Raw genomic sequence first — 13,580 nt, forward strand, 5'->3', positions numbered from 1 at the left:
AATTTATAAACCACTTGAAAAAATGTCAGTTTGACAACGTTGCAATATTTTTTTTGGAAATTGGTAAAATGTCACTTTAGAAAAATTGAAAAGTTTGGTCTTTGCTTAGGTTATTGAAATGTCAGTTTGGCAACGTTGCAAAACGCATTTGTGAATAGAAAAAATATGAATTTGGTAACAATACAAATTTGGTCAGTCAAAATGTCAGTTTGACAACGTTGCAGGTTTTTTTTATGAATTGGTAAAATGTCACTTTAGAAACATTGACAAGTTTGTTTTTTGGTTAACCAGTTTCAGTAATGTGCTCGGTAAAATGTCAGTTTGGCAACGTTGCGGAAATTTGTTTATCAATTGGAATATCGTGAATTTGGTATCAATACAAAATTTGGTCATTGAATAATCAACTTTAGTAAAACATTTTGACTTTAGTTAATGAGATTTATAGTAAAATGTAAAATAAAATGACAGTTTGGCAAAGTTGCAAAAGTTTAAATTGCAAATATGTTAATTTGGTTGCATAAATTTTTTTTATCACAGATGAATCAGTTTTAGTAAAATACGATGTAAAATGTCCATTTGGCAACAATGCAGAAATTTGTTTATGAGTTGGAAGAATGTCACTTGAGAAACATTGACAAGCAAAATGTCAGTCTGGCAACATTGTAGAAACTGTAGAAAGAATTCGAATATGCAATTATTATTTTTTTGATGGAAATGTATGTTTTTAATGATTAAGTGGGTAACTTAAAAAAAAAATAATTTAATAACTCCTGACCTTCATCGCTGTATTTATTCAAGTGTTAACTGCTAGAGAATTGTATAATAATTATTGGATTTGAATAGTTAACTGCAGTTCTATGTTGATTGAAGCTTTATTAATTAAATCAGTCAATGAAAAAATATACAGGGTGAATTATTGTCGATTGCAGATTAGAAATATTAGAGGAAAACCGAATAAAAAAAATTATATTGACAGTGGATTTAACAAAGCAAACAAATTTATCTAAAAAGCTTTTAGTTGAAATGATTTATAAGTATATATAAGCTTTAAAGCATTACATTACCTCAGATTGGTATAGGAAAACGGTCTCAATCTGTATTTGTAGGGAACGGAAATCCCAAAAACCTTCTGATAAACTATAATTTCGAGATGGAAATGATTGATTAATTACATCGAACTGTCAGTTTTTTTCCGTAGTCCAAATATTTAAACCTGGTTCGAGAAATACTCCTAAAATACGATCGTTTATTTTGACAGACAGTGGATTGAACCATTCGATTATAAACGAAAGAGAAAGCACTGTCCATTAAGGCCTAAAACGCTTTTACGAGGCCTGCTTTTGTTGCTTCCAGTTTAAAGCCGATTTTACTGTCACTCTGAAAGTTTGAAATTAGAGTGGTTTGGATTAAACGAGCCCTTAAATTAGAGGAAAAGACCAATCCTAATTGGATGCTTATACACTTTCTTACTAAAGGTAAATATAAACAAAAATAAGGTGGTTTTTATAGGTTAAGGGATATCGAATTTTTCGGTTTAGTTTATTTTTTTATGGAGGGTTTTTACAACTGGTTGTATCGTAAAACTCGATAAGGAAATGATGGAAAATTTATTGGTTTTTGGAGAAAACTCTATCTTGGTAAACTGATGCAACAATAAATAATATAATAAATTTGACATAAGTTAAAATAAATTGTTCTTGTCGTTGTACGAACTGATGAAAATAACAACAAACACTTTCCCTGAAATTGTCAAAATGTTGGTTCTTTTGTTAAGAAGTCATTAGGCATGGTTTTCAGGGATGAGGTTAGTTTAACCAGATGGTTAACACATCAATAAACTTCTTTATGTAGTCGGCAGTAACGTCCAGTTAAATTTAACCGTGCAGTGTAAAATTGTAACTAAGTAAATTAGAAAATTCTTAACCCTCGTCGAGGTAGATATTTGTGTAATCAAGTACTTTCTTCTCATTTTTATTACATTTTAAGAACAAATTTCGTAGTTACACCAAGTGACAAAACACCTTCATTGCGTAACTATTAAACTTTTCGTAATTACTAACCAAATAACCATAATTCTAACTAATTCCAGCACATTAGAATAGATTTTAAGTGCTATATCATTTATAGTTAGTTTGTTTGCCCATTTTACTATTTTTATGGTTACATACATAGCCATTATTAACAATATAAAAAAAATTAAGTTTCTGTATTATTCCTAAATGCTTCGAACATGCAGAAATAAAAAACGTAAAAATATCAATTTTAATACAAAACAAAGTTCAATTTATTTGAATATGATATTTTATATGTAGTTAATATAATTTTATTAACTGGGCGATTGTGTTATTTTAAATCATTTTAGGTATTTGCTTTTTACAAAACCAATAACAAATACTATGCAAATAATAAACAAATTAATTTTATCCAATAAATTGGTTATTGTGTAATACACTGGATCTCACTTTGTTTTTTGTAGATTTATTTTATAACTGATATAGGATTCCAGGAGACTTAATAAAAAACCATAAATACATAAACTAACCTTATATTTGTTACTAGAATAAGTAACATGACTAGAAAGCTGACACATCATAAATTATTCTATTTACATATTTACATTCTTCATCCTGTTTGGCTTAGACAATAGTGGTCTTGGTGCTGGCCATTGTTCTGAAACAAACCAAAAACATTTCACACCTTTTTATGGTGCACATCAAAACTATTGCATGCATTTTTATGGTAAATTGCTGGCTGTCAGTGTTTTTTCAAACAAAGTAAAAAAAAAGGACAGAAACTAAAAGTATAGGCAATCACATTCTGCAAACTACTACACGACTAATAAGTGGGACATTACTACAAAATAGAAATGTTCTGTCTTACTTTTAGTTTATCCCATTTCAGTTGGTTGTGGTGGGCAAAACTGGAACTAACACTAAAAACATTTCGTGTTGAATCAATCTCTATGCAAAATGAAAAGAAAGTTTCAATTTCCCAAGTGTCCGTCTGTGATTTGATTGTGTTTCTAAATATAGTTGCCATATCCCATGATATTTAGAAAAAAAATTGCTCTAACCCACTTCCAACCATATCCTTATTGTGTAATATACAAAGTTTTCAAAAAGCAATATTTTAAGTAATAAAAGTTCATAGACGCAATCAAATCGCCCTATAAAGCATTTTTATTGTTTTCTTAGCTACTACATAACAATATCATAAAAAAAATCTTTCTAGGGAACACTTAGGAAAATAACTACTTGAAGTAGGAAACTGATTTCAATAATTTATCTAAAAAAAATTATACTGAGTGATGTATTTACACACTTGTACCATGACAGTTACACGTAAAAAGTAATGAAGTTAAATGGGATTTTATTCCCAAAAGAAGGCTAAAAGCTTTTTTTTATAAAATAATCTGCATTAGCTTTTATACTGACAATGGAACCTTAGATTGGCTCTTAATAATCTGATTTACGTTACACTCATGTTTAATGGTAAAATTTGCTTTTAACCACCATTTTGTAAATGGTTTTCATTGTAACATTTACAAGAAAGAAGAAAGAGTTCAACGCCATTTTAAGTGTTTCCAAACCTTCCTTATAATTCCAAAGTCAAAATGGCCAACATTAGTCCGACATTTTCTGATTTCAAATTTTCCTTTTTTTTTCAATTTTTTTCCATAAAGCTATACAGACAAATAGTTCAAAATGGCTGACCAAATCCGCCATTTTAAGTCTTTAAATTTTTTTTTCAAATCAAACGATTACCAAAAAAACCACCATTGTCAGTCATCTTGACCAACCAAAATTCACTAGACAACTGACAATAATTAGTCTGAAAATCATAAAAAATGACTCGATGAATAAAGCAGATTTTTAGCCTTGAAGCCATTTTTCATAGTTTTGGAGTTAATTTTCACGACTAAATACATGAAATTAATCTGAAAACCCTGAAAACTGTCTTTACAGACACATTTTAAGCTTTCAAGTCAATTTTGATGAGTTAGAAGTCAATTTTTGTGGCGAGAGACTTGAAATTAGTCTACAATTTATGAAAACTTACTTGAAAGAGAATCTTCAAGCTTTCAAACCTATTTTCTTGAGTTTGAATTCAATTTTCAAAACTGGACACCTTAAATTAGTCTGAAAAGCGTGAAAACTGACTGGTAAGGCAAATTTTAAGCCTCCGAGTCAATTTTCAAGTGTGCAGACTTGAAATTACTCTGAAAATCATGAAAACTGACTTATAAAGCAGATTTTTTAGCCTTGATGCCTATTTTCGTGGGTTTGGAGTTAATTTCCAAAACTAAATACGTGAAATTAATCTGAAAACCCTGAAAACTGTCTTTACAAACACATTTTAAGCTTTCAAGTCAATTTTGATGAATTAGAATTCAATTCTTAAGGCGAGAGACTTGAAATTAGTCTAAAATTTATGAAAACTTACTTGTAAAAGAATCTTCAAGCTTTCAAACCTATTTTCTTGAGTTTGAATTCAATTTTCAAAACTGGACACCTTAAATTAGTCTGAAAACTGACTGGTAAGGCAAATTTTAAGCCTCCGAGTCAATTTTCAAGTGTGCAGACTTGAAATTACTCTGAAAATCATGAAAACTGACTTATAAAGCAGATTTTTTAGCCTTGAAACCAATTTTCATGGGTTTGGAGTTAATTTTCACGACTAAATACATGAAATTAATCTGAAATCCCTGAAAACTGTTTTTACAGACACATTTTAAGCTTTCAAGTCAATTTTGACGAGTTAGAAGTCAATTCTTAAAGCTAGAGACTTGAAATTAGTCTGAAATGTATGAAAACTTACTTGAAAGACAATCTTCAAGTTTTCAAGCCCATTGTCTTAGGTTTGAATTCAATTTTCAAAACTGTACCCCTGAAATTAGTCTGAAAACCATGAAAACTGACTGGTAAGGTAAATTTTAAGCCTCCGAGTCAATTTTCAAGTGTGCAGACTTGAAATTACTCTGAAAATCATGAAAACTGACTTATAAAGCAGATTTTTTAGCCTTGAAACCAATTTTCATGGGTTTGGAGATAATTTTCACGACTAAATACATGAAATTAATCTGAAATCCCTGAAAACTGTTTTTACAGACACATTTTAAGCTTTCAAGTCAATTTTGACGAGTTAGAAGTCAATTCTTAAAGCTAGAGACTTGAAATTAGTCTGAAATGTATGAAAACTTACTTGAAAGACAATCTTCAAGTTTTCAAGCCCATTGTCTTAGGTTTGAATTCAATTTTCAAAACTGTACCCCTGAAATTAGTCTGAAAACCATGAAAACTGACTGGTAAGGTAAATTTTAAGCCTCCGAGTCAATTTTCAAGTGTGCAGACTTGAAATTACTCTGAAAATCATGAAAACTGACTTATAAAGCAGATTTTTTAGCCTTGAAACCAATTTTCATGGGTTTGGAGTTAATTTTCAAGACTAAATACATGAAATTAATCTGAAAACCCTGAAAACTGTCTTTACAGACACATTTTAAGCTTTCAAACCAATTTTGATGAGTTAGAAGTCAATTTTTGTGGCGAGAGACTTGAAATTAGTCTAAAATGTATGAAAACTTCCTTGAAAGACAATCTTCAAGTTTTCAAGCTCAATGTTTAGGGTTTGAATTCAATTTTCAAAACTGTACACCTGAAATTAGTCTGAAAAGCGTGAAAACTGACTGGTAAATTTTAAGCCTCCGAGTCAATTTTCAAGTGTGCAGACTTGAAATTACTCTGAAAATCATGAAAATTGTCTTTACCGACACATTTTAAGCTTTTAAGTCAATTTTGATGAATTAGAAGTCAATTTTTGTGGCGTTATTCATCATATAATAATTGTTTATATATTATTTATCAATTTTAATGTATCATTTATTTTCAATTATTGAAAACGCTCGTAGAAAAACTGATGTTTCTGTCTGTAAAATCCCCCCTCGTTTAAGCAATTTCAGTCAGTGTTTGCGGGAAAGTATCACTTTCCGCACTTGTTAGGAAAATAACTAGTCTGTCCTTTTTCAAAACTTTGAAATGTAATATGGCACAAATATATTCAAAGTTGAACTTTATTAAATTACTTCCAAACTGCCTGAAGCGTTTCAAATTCGAAACGGGATGAATTCATTTATAGAGGGTGAGTTTTTGCTGCGTAGGTACAAATATTTGAGTTTGGAAAAATGCGTCACGGAAATTTTTCGACGAAAAAATAATTTTCCAGACTGCGTTTATTGGATTTTCCACACGAGTTACGACATTTTACTGCCTATTTTTAAAGTGAGATAATAAAATTAATAAAATACTTACACCGTGGGTGTGTCTGACGCGGTTGGTTGCACCCATCGTTTCAAGATTTTAGTTCGGAATAGTTGACCGAAAGTGATCCGAAACATGCGATTCATGCAACAGTACAGTATGAAGGTAATAGATCCATTAAGCAGGGCGCACATATCCATTATTTCCCCATAATGCTGGTAACAAGTCAAAAACAGTTCTTTTCCCTTAAGGGCAATCACCAGCCCAAACAGTCCTTGTGGCATTTCAGTTAGTAGGAACAAAAATAAAATTGCTATCAACATTTTCGTTGTTCGGTCCGCTCGTCTTTCGTACTTGGACAATCTTTTGTTGTCGCTTCCGTTGGACGTTAACAAGTTACTGTCGTAACCCTTAAGGACCTGTCGGCCCTTTTTGGCTTTAAACAGGGTCCTGATCAGCCAAACACTGATTATAATCAGTATAACGCAGGGCAGCAGTTTGAGGAATATGGAGTAGATCCAGAAGCAGACTTTTAGTAAAGCTTTGTGTTGGTTTACTAGTTCAGTCAGTTCGACCCAGTACAAAGTGTAGAATACGCCATTTTCCACGATCTGTTTGGAAGCAATCTTAAAGGTAGCATATTGAGGTATGCAAAGGAATAAGGGTAGAATGAAGCAGCTGGTAATCGCCACCGTACATCTGTGGTGTGAGCAAAGAACGTGGTTTTTCTCGATGAACCTGAAACAAATTGATTTTATCAACAAAAAGTAATGGGGTAACTCAAAGAAAGAGATTTGTAAAATGTTGTCCATAAATACCAGGAAATTTTACCAGTAAATTACAAATCATGTTTTTCTGGCAGTTCAAATTTTGACACCACACTTCTCACTGACTGTACCAAAATTTATAGTGTTTTTTAGGTTATTAGGTAGGAGATTTAATGAGGATTTCAAAAATGTGCTTAAAACAGTCTTTTTCTCATTCCAATTGGGTTTTCAGGCGGTTTTGTCCCTGACTGTCTTTTCAAATTGTGTTTCTGACAGTTCAAACTTTGATAGCGCTTTTCTCCCTGACTATAACAAATTTTGTAGTGTTTTTTAGGTTATTAGGTAGGAGATTTAATGAGGATTTCAAAAATGTGCTTAAAACAGTCTTTTTCTCATTCCAAGTGGGTTTTCAGGCGGTTTTGTCCCTGACTGTCTTTTCAAATTGTGTTTCTGGCAGTTCGAACTTTGATAGCGCTTTTCTCCCTGACTATAACAAATTTTGTAGTGTTTTTTAGGTTATTAGGTAGGAGATTTAATGAGGATTTCAAAAATGTGCTTAAAACAGTCTTTTTCTCATTCCAAGTGGGTTTTCAGGCGGTTTTGTCCCTGACTGTCTTTTCAAATTGTGTTTCTGGCAGTTCAAACTTTGATAGCGCTTTTCTCCCTGACTATAACAAATTTTGTAATGTTTTTTAGGTTATTGGGTAGGAGATTTAATGAGGATTTCAAAAATGTGCTTAAAACAGTCATTTTCTCATTCCAAGTTGGTTTTCACTCGATTTTGTTCCTGACTGTCCTTTCAAACTGTGTTTCTGGCAGTTCAAACTTTGATAGCGTTTTTTTACCTGACTATAACAAATTTTGTAATGTTTTTCAGGTTATTAGGTAGGAGATTTAATGAGGATTTCAAAAATGTGCTTAAAACAGTCTTTTTCTCATTCCAAGTGGGTTTTCAGGCGGTTTTGTCCCTGACTGTCTTTTCAAATTGTGTTTCTGACAGTTCAAAATTTGATAGCGCTTTTCTCTCTGACTATAACTAATTTTATAGTGTTTTTTTAGGTTATTGAATACGAAATTTAATGAAAATTTCAAAAATGTGCTTAAATCAGTCATTTTCTCGTTTCATGTGGGTTTTCAGGCGGTTTTGTCCCTGACTGTCTTTTCAAATTGTGTTTCTGGCAGTTCAAACTTTGATAGCGCTTTTCTCCCTGACTATAACAAATTTTGTAATGTTTTTCAGGTTATTAGGTAGGAGATTTAATGAGGATTTCAAAAATGTGCTTAAAACAGTCATTTTCTCATTCTAAGTAGGTTTTCAGGCGGTTTTGTCCCTGACTGTCTTTTCAAATTGTGTTTCTGGCAGTTCAAATTTTGATAGCGCTTTTCTCCCTGACTATGACAAATTTTGTAGTGTTTTTTCAGGTTATTAGGTAGGAGATTTAATGAGGATTTCAAAAATGTGCTTAAAACAGTCTTTTTCTCATTCCAAGTGGGTTTTCAGGCGGTTTTGTCCCTGACTGTCTTTTCAAATTGTGTTTCTGACAGTTCAAAATTTGATAGCGCTTTTCTCTCTGACTATAACTAATTTTATAGTGTTTTTTTAGGTTATTGAATACGAAATTTAATGAAAATTTCAAAAATGTGCTTAAATCAGTCATTTTCTCGTTTCATGTGGGTTTTCAGGCGGTTTTGTCCCTGACTGTCTTTTCAAATTGTGTTTCTGGCAGTTCAAACTTTGATAGCGCTTTTCTCCCTGACTATAACAAATTTTGTAATGTTTTTCAGGTTATTAGGTAGGAGATTTAATGAGGATTTCAAAAATGTGCTTAAAACAGTCATTTTCTCATTCTAAGTAGGTTTTCAGGCGGTTTTGTCCCTGACTGTCTTTTCAAATTGTGTTTCTGGCAGTTCAAATTTTGATAGCGCTTTTCTCCCTGACTATGACAAATTTTGTAGTGTTTTTTCAGGTTATTAGGTAGGAGATTTAATGAGGATTTCAAAAATGTGCTTAAAACAGTCTTTTTCTCATTCCAAGTGGGTTTTCAGGCGGTTTTGTCCCTGACTGTCTTTTCAAATTGTGTTTCTGACAGTTCAAAATTTGATAGCGCTTTTCTCTCTGACTATAACTAATTTTATAGTGTTTTTTTAGGTTATTGAATACGAAATTTAATGAAAATTTCAAAAATGTGCTTAAATCAGTCATTTTCTCGTTTCATGTGGGTTTTCAGGCGGTTTTGTCCCTGACTGTCTTTTCAAATTGTGTTTCTGGCAGTTCAAACTTTGATAGCGCTTTTCTCCCTGACTATAACAAATTTTGTAATGTTTTTCAGGTTATTAGGTAGGAGATTTAATGAGGATTTCAAAAATGTGCTTAAAACAGTCATTTTCTCATTCTAAGTAGGTTTTCAGGCGGTTTTGTCCCTGACTGTCTTTTCAAATTGTGTTCCTGGCAGTTCAAATTTTGATAGCGCTTTTCTCCCTGACTATGACAAATTTTGTAGTGTTTTTTCAGGTTATTAGGTAGGAGATTTAATGAGGATTTCAAAAATGTGCTTAAAACAGTCTTTTTCTCATTCCAAGTGGGTTTTCAGGCGGTTTTGTCCCTGACTGTCTTTTCAAATTGTGTTTCTGACAGTTCAAAATTTGATAGCGCTTTTCTCTCTGACTATAACTAATTTTGTAGTGTTTTTTCAGGTTATTAGGTAGGAGATTTAATGAGGATTTCAAAAATGTGCTTAAAACAGTCATTTTCTCATTCTAAGTAGGTTTTCAGGCGGTTTTGTCCCTGACTGTCTTTTCAAATTGTGTTCCTGGCAGTTCAAATTTTGATAGCGCTTTTCTCCCTGACTATGACAAATTTTGTAGTGTTTTTTTAGGTTATTGAATACGAAATTTAATGAAAATTTCAAAAATGTGCTTAAAACAGTCATTTTCTCATTCCAAGTGGGTTTTCAGGCGGTTTTGTCCCTGACTGTCCTTTCAAACTGTGTTTCTGGTAATTCAAACTTTCATACCGCTTTTCTCCCTGACTGTACCAAATTTTATAGTGTATTTTTAGGTTATTAGAAAACTTAACGAGGATTTTAAAAATGTGCTTAGAACCATCATTTTCTTGCTCCAAGTAGGTTTTATAAGCGCTTTTTGCTCTCTGACTGTCCTTTTAAACTGTGTTTTTGGCAGGTCAAATTTTGATACCACTTTTCTCCTTGACTGTATCAAATTTTGTAGCGTTTTTTCAGCTTATCGAGTAGCAAATTTAATGAGGATTCTAAAAATGTGCTTAAAACAGTAATTTTCTCACTCCAAGTAGGTTTTATCGGTGATTTTGTCCCTGACTGTCCTTTAGAACTGTGTTTCACCCAGTTGAAACTTTGATAGCGCTTTTTTCCTTGACTGTACTAAGTTTTGTACTGTTTTTTCAGAGCATTGGATTGGAAATTTAATGAGGATTTCAAAAATGTGCTTAAAACAGTAATTTTCTTACTCCAAGTGGGTTTTATAGGCGATTTTGTCCCTGACTGCTCTTTCAAATTGTGTTTGTGAGTTGTAATTTTGACACCATTTTTCTCCTTGACTGTACCAAATTTTGTAGTGTTTTTTTAGAATATTGGATAGGAAATTTAATGAGGATTTCAAAGGTATGCTTAAAACGGTCATTTTATCACTCCAAGTGGATTTTTCAGTCAATTTTTAATTTGTTTTAAGTAAAAGACTTTTTTAGCAGTTCTACAAGTTATTTCACAACTTGTCTCATCCTCTTTTCTGTACTTTAGGGTGAGTTGGCAACATTGTAAAATATCGTCTCTAAAAATTTTAGCCTTCTTACGTAGTAAGAGCGTAATTGACACTTAAATGTCACTAAGACTTTTTCATAAGTAACATTCAAAAAAATGTCTTTTTTCCACCCATTCTAGTGAAACTGCTCTTTTTTTAAGGTGACTTGACAACACTGTAAAGTATCCTCACTACAAATTTCAGCTCTCTAAGTTGAGTAGTAGGGGCGTGGTTAAGGCCAGATTACTTAAATGATTTAAGTCACAAAACTTTCTCATAAATCACTGTTGCCCACTCATACAAGTAAGACTATTCGTTTTTCAGCTTGACTTGGCAACACTGTAAAGTATCCTCTCTTTAAGCTTCTGCTCCCTAGGTAGGTAGGTAGTAAGGGCGTGGTTGAGAAAAGATCATTTAGGTAAAACTTAAGGCAACTCTTTCTCACTCTGAATCACATTCAACAAATTCCTGTTTTCCACTTATACCAGACTGGTAATTTTTTAGTGTGACTTGGCAATACTGTAGAATATTCTCACTAAAAATTTTAGCCCTCTAAGTTGAGTAGTAGGGCAGATCACTTAAATGACCTAATTCACTAAAACACTCTCAAGGAAGATCACCTCAATGACTTAAAAGTCACTGGAACTCTTTCATGAGTTAAATTTAAAAAATCCTGTTTTTCACTTATACTTTAGTCTATCCGGCGAACCTACGGAGTAAAAATTTCGGGCGGCAACTTTGGTCAGCCCGCATTACACTGTAAAACAGGTACGTAAAAGTGAATCGAGACATGAGACCCGAGAAGTCCTTATATTAGAGAGAGAAGAAGATATTATATTGTAAAACGGACCGGATATAGACCAATACTAATGGACGGGGCTCCTAAATTTCGCTTTTATTACTCCGAGGGTTCGCCGGATAGACTATAGTTACAGTGTTGATTTTTTTAGCTTGAGTTGGCAATACTGTGAAGTAACCAAATTTTGGGGGTTACTTGCCATTTTACTGTCAAATGTCAACGTATTTTATAATGTTACGTTAAGTCAAAACACTTTTTAGTTATTCGAAACTTGATAAATTCTTCATAGCAAATAAGGACAAATTTAAACACTCTTAGGCCCAGTTGTACAATCGCAGTCCTAAGACCGGTTCAGTTGAACTTTCATTAAGAAATGCATTGCTGATTTGCTGATTTGAACCACTATTGTACAACTGGGCGTTGAAAGATTATTCTAACTTACCTTATAGCTAAAAATCTCCATATTGCTAAAGTCAATGTCAAACAAATTGAAGTGGTGTGCAAAATCTGCGTGACGTGCATGTGCAACAGTATAAACACAGCTCCATAGTACGGCAATACTTTCTCCTTCGAATCGTACATGTAGTACACGGAAAATGGAATGTATTCAAACATTAACAGCATATCTGCCAATGCTAAAGCTGTCAAAATTCGATTAATTGGCGCCGCTGCCATATCTTTTCGCGTCAACACCATGACGTTGAAACAATTGGCAACAATGCCCAGTACGCACACCAGAATGGCGCAGTACGGATGGTACTCGTCCGCATACAGGGTGACCACATCCTTCAACTGGCCTCCGCACTCGTCAGATTTGTTCACGGTCTCGTTCATTTTTAGGTTAGTTTTGGTGCGATCCACGATTTTGTTGATGTACTCGTCCGATACGTTACCACTGCGTGACAGTACCAATTTTTTGACTAGATGCCAAATTACTGTATGGTTCTCCATATAAAATGACATTGTGTTTTTAGCCTCATTGTTTGGCACCCAACACAACCTGAAATCAAAAATTGATTAAACGTATTTTTTTCAATGGGTAAACATGTTGTTTGTTTTTCTGTTCAATATTTGCAACACTTTGTACAGAGTTTAATATGTCAATAGATAGAAAATAAAATGGGCTTTCCAAAAATATGGCCGCCTGTGTTGATTGGTTGCTTCGTTTGGCCGCTAGAGGGCTCCAAAACTAACTAAATGTTTTTTTGACACTCCTTATTCTTATAACTTTGTTTGATTTTCTGTTCAATATTTGCAACACTTTGTATAGAGTTTAATATGTCAATAAATAGAAAATAAAATGGGCTTTCCAAAAATATGACCGCTTGTGTTGATTGGTTGCTTCGTTTGGCCGCTAGAGGGCTCCAAAACTAACTAAATGTTTTTTTGACACTCCTTATTCTTATAACTTTGTTTGATTTTCTGTTCAATATTTGCAACACTTTGTACAGAGTTTAATATGTCAATAGATAGAAAATAAAATGGGCTTTCCAAAAATATGGTCGTCTGTGTTGATTGGTTGCTTCGTTTGGCCGTCAGAGAGCTCCAAAACTAACTAAATGTTTTTTTGACACTCCTTACTCTCTTAACTTTGTTTGATTTTTTGTTCAATATTTGCAACACTTTGTATAGAGTTTAATATGTCAATAGATAGAAAATAAAATGGGCTTTCCAAAAATATGACCGCTTGTGTTGATTGGTTGCTTCGTTTGCCCGCCAGAGGGCTCCAAATCTAACTAAATGTTTTTTTGACTCTAACCACTCTATTTTCTTTGAAGTATTTTTTTTTAAATTGGGCAAGTACTACCCTGATATTTGGCACAAACATTGCACAGTGATTGTCAAATCTAGGGCCGTAGCCAAACTGTAGAATAAAATCAGTAAGGTCTATTTTCGCTTGCACTAAGTGGCCAGCATAACGCAAAACTCATTAGAATAGTGGCGGTGTTTCAGGCAAATTTGACCCTTACGAAAATAGTCATT

At 32.9% G+C, this 13,580-nt stretch overlaps 1 protein-coding gene across 4 annotated transcripts in view; it reads right to left on the minus strand.

Annotated features, from left to right (window-relative positions):
* The window catches only part of LOC145729248 (G-protein coupled receptor dmsr-1-like), a 115,285-nt gene that overhangs the window by 1,205 nt on the left and 100,500 nt on the right, over positions 1-13,580 (minus strand). For 3 of the 4 annotated variants that reach the window (XM_081979931.1, XM_081979927.1, XM_081979929.1), the window contains 2 exons: positions 12,040-12,597; positions 6,309-6,995 (listed from right to left, as the gene is read on the minus strand). In XM_081979931.1, coding sequence (XP_081836057.1) covers positions 6,309-6,995; positions 12,040-12,560 — 1,208 coding nt within the window. In that variant the 5' untranslated portion in view covers positions 12,561-12,597. Of the gene's footprint in view, positions 1-2,529; positions 2,671-6,308; positions 6,996-12,039; positions 12,598-13,580 lie in introns of those variants that run through there. The other variant, XM_081979928.1, reaches the window with a different exon arrangement.

Source organism: Ips typographus, linkage group LG5, assembly GCF_016097725.1.
Source record: "Ips typographus isolate SLU linkage group LG5, UJ_Ityp_2.0, whole genome shotgun sequence".
NCBI lineage: Eukaryota > Metazoa > Arthropoda > Insecta > Coleoptera > Curculionidae > Ips > Ips typographus.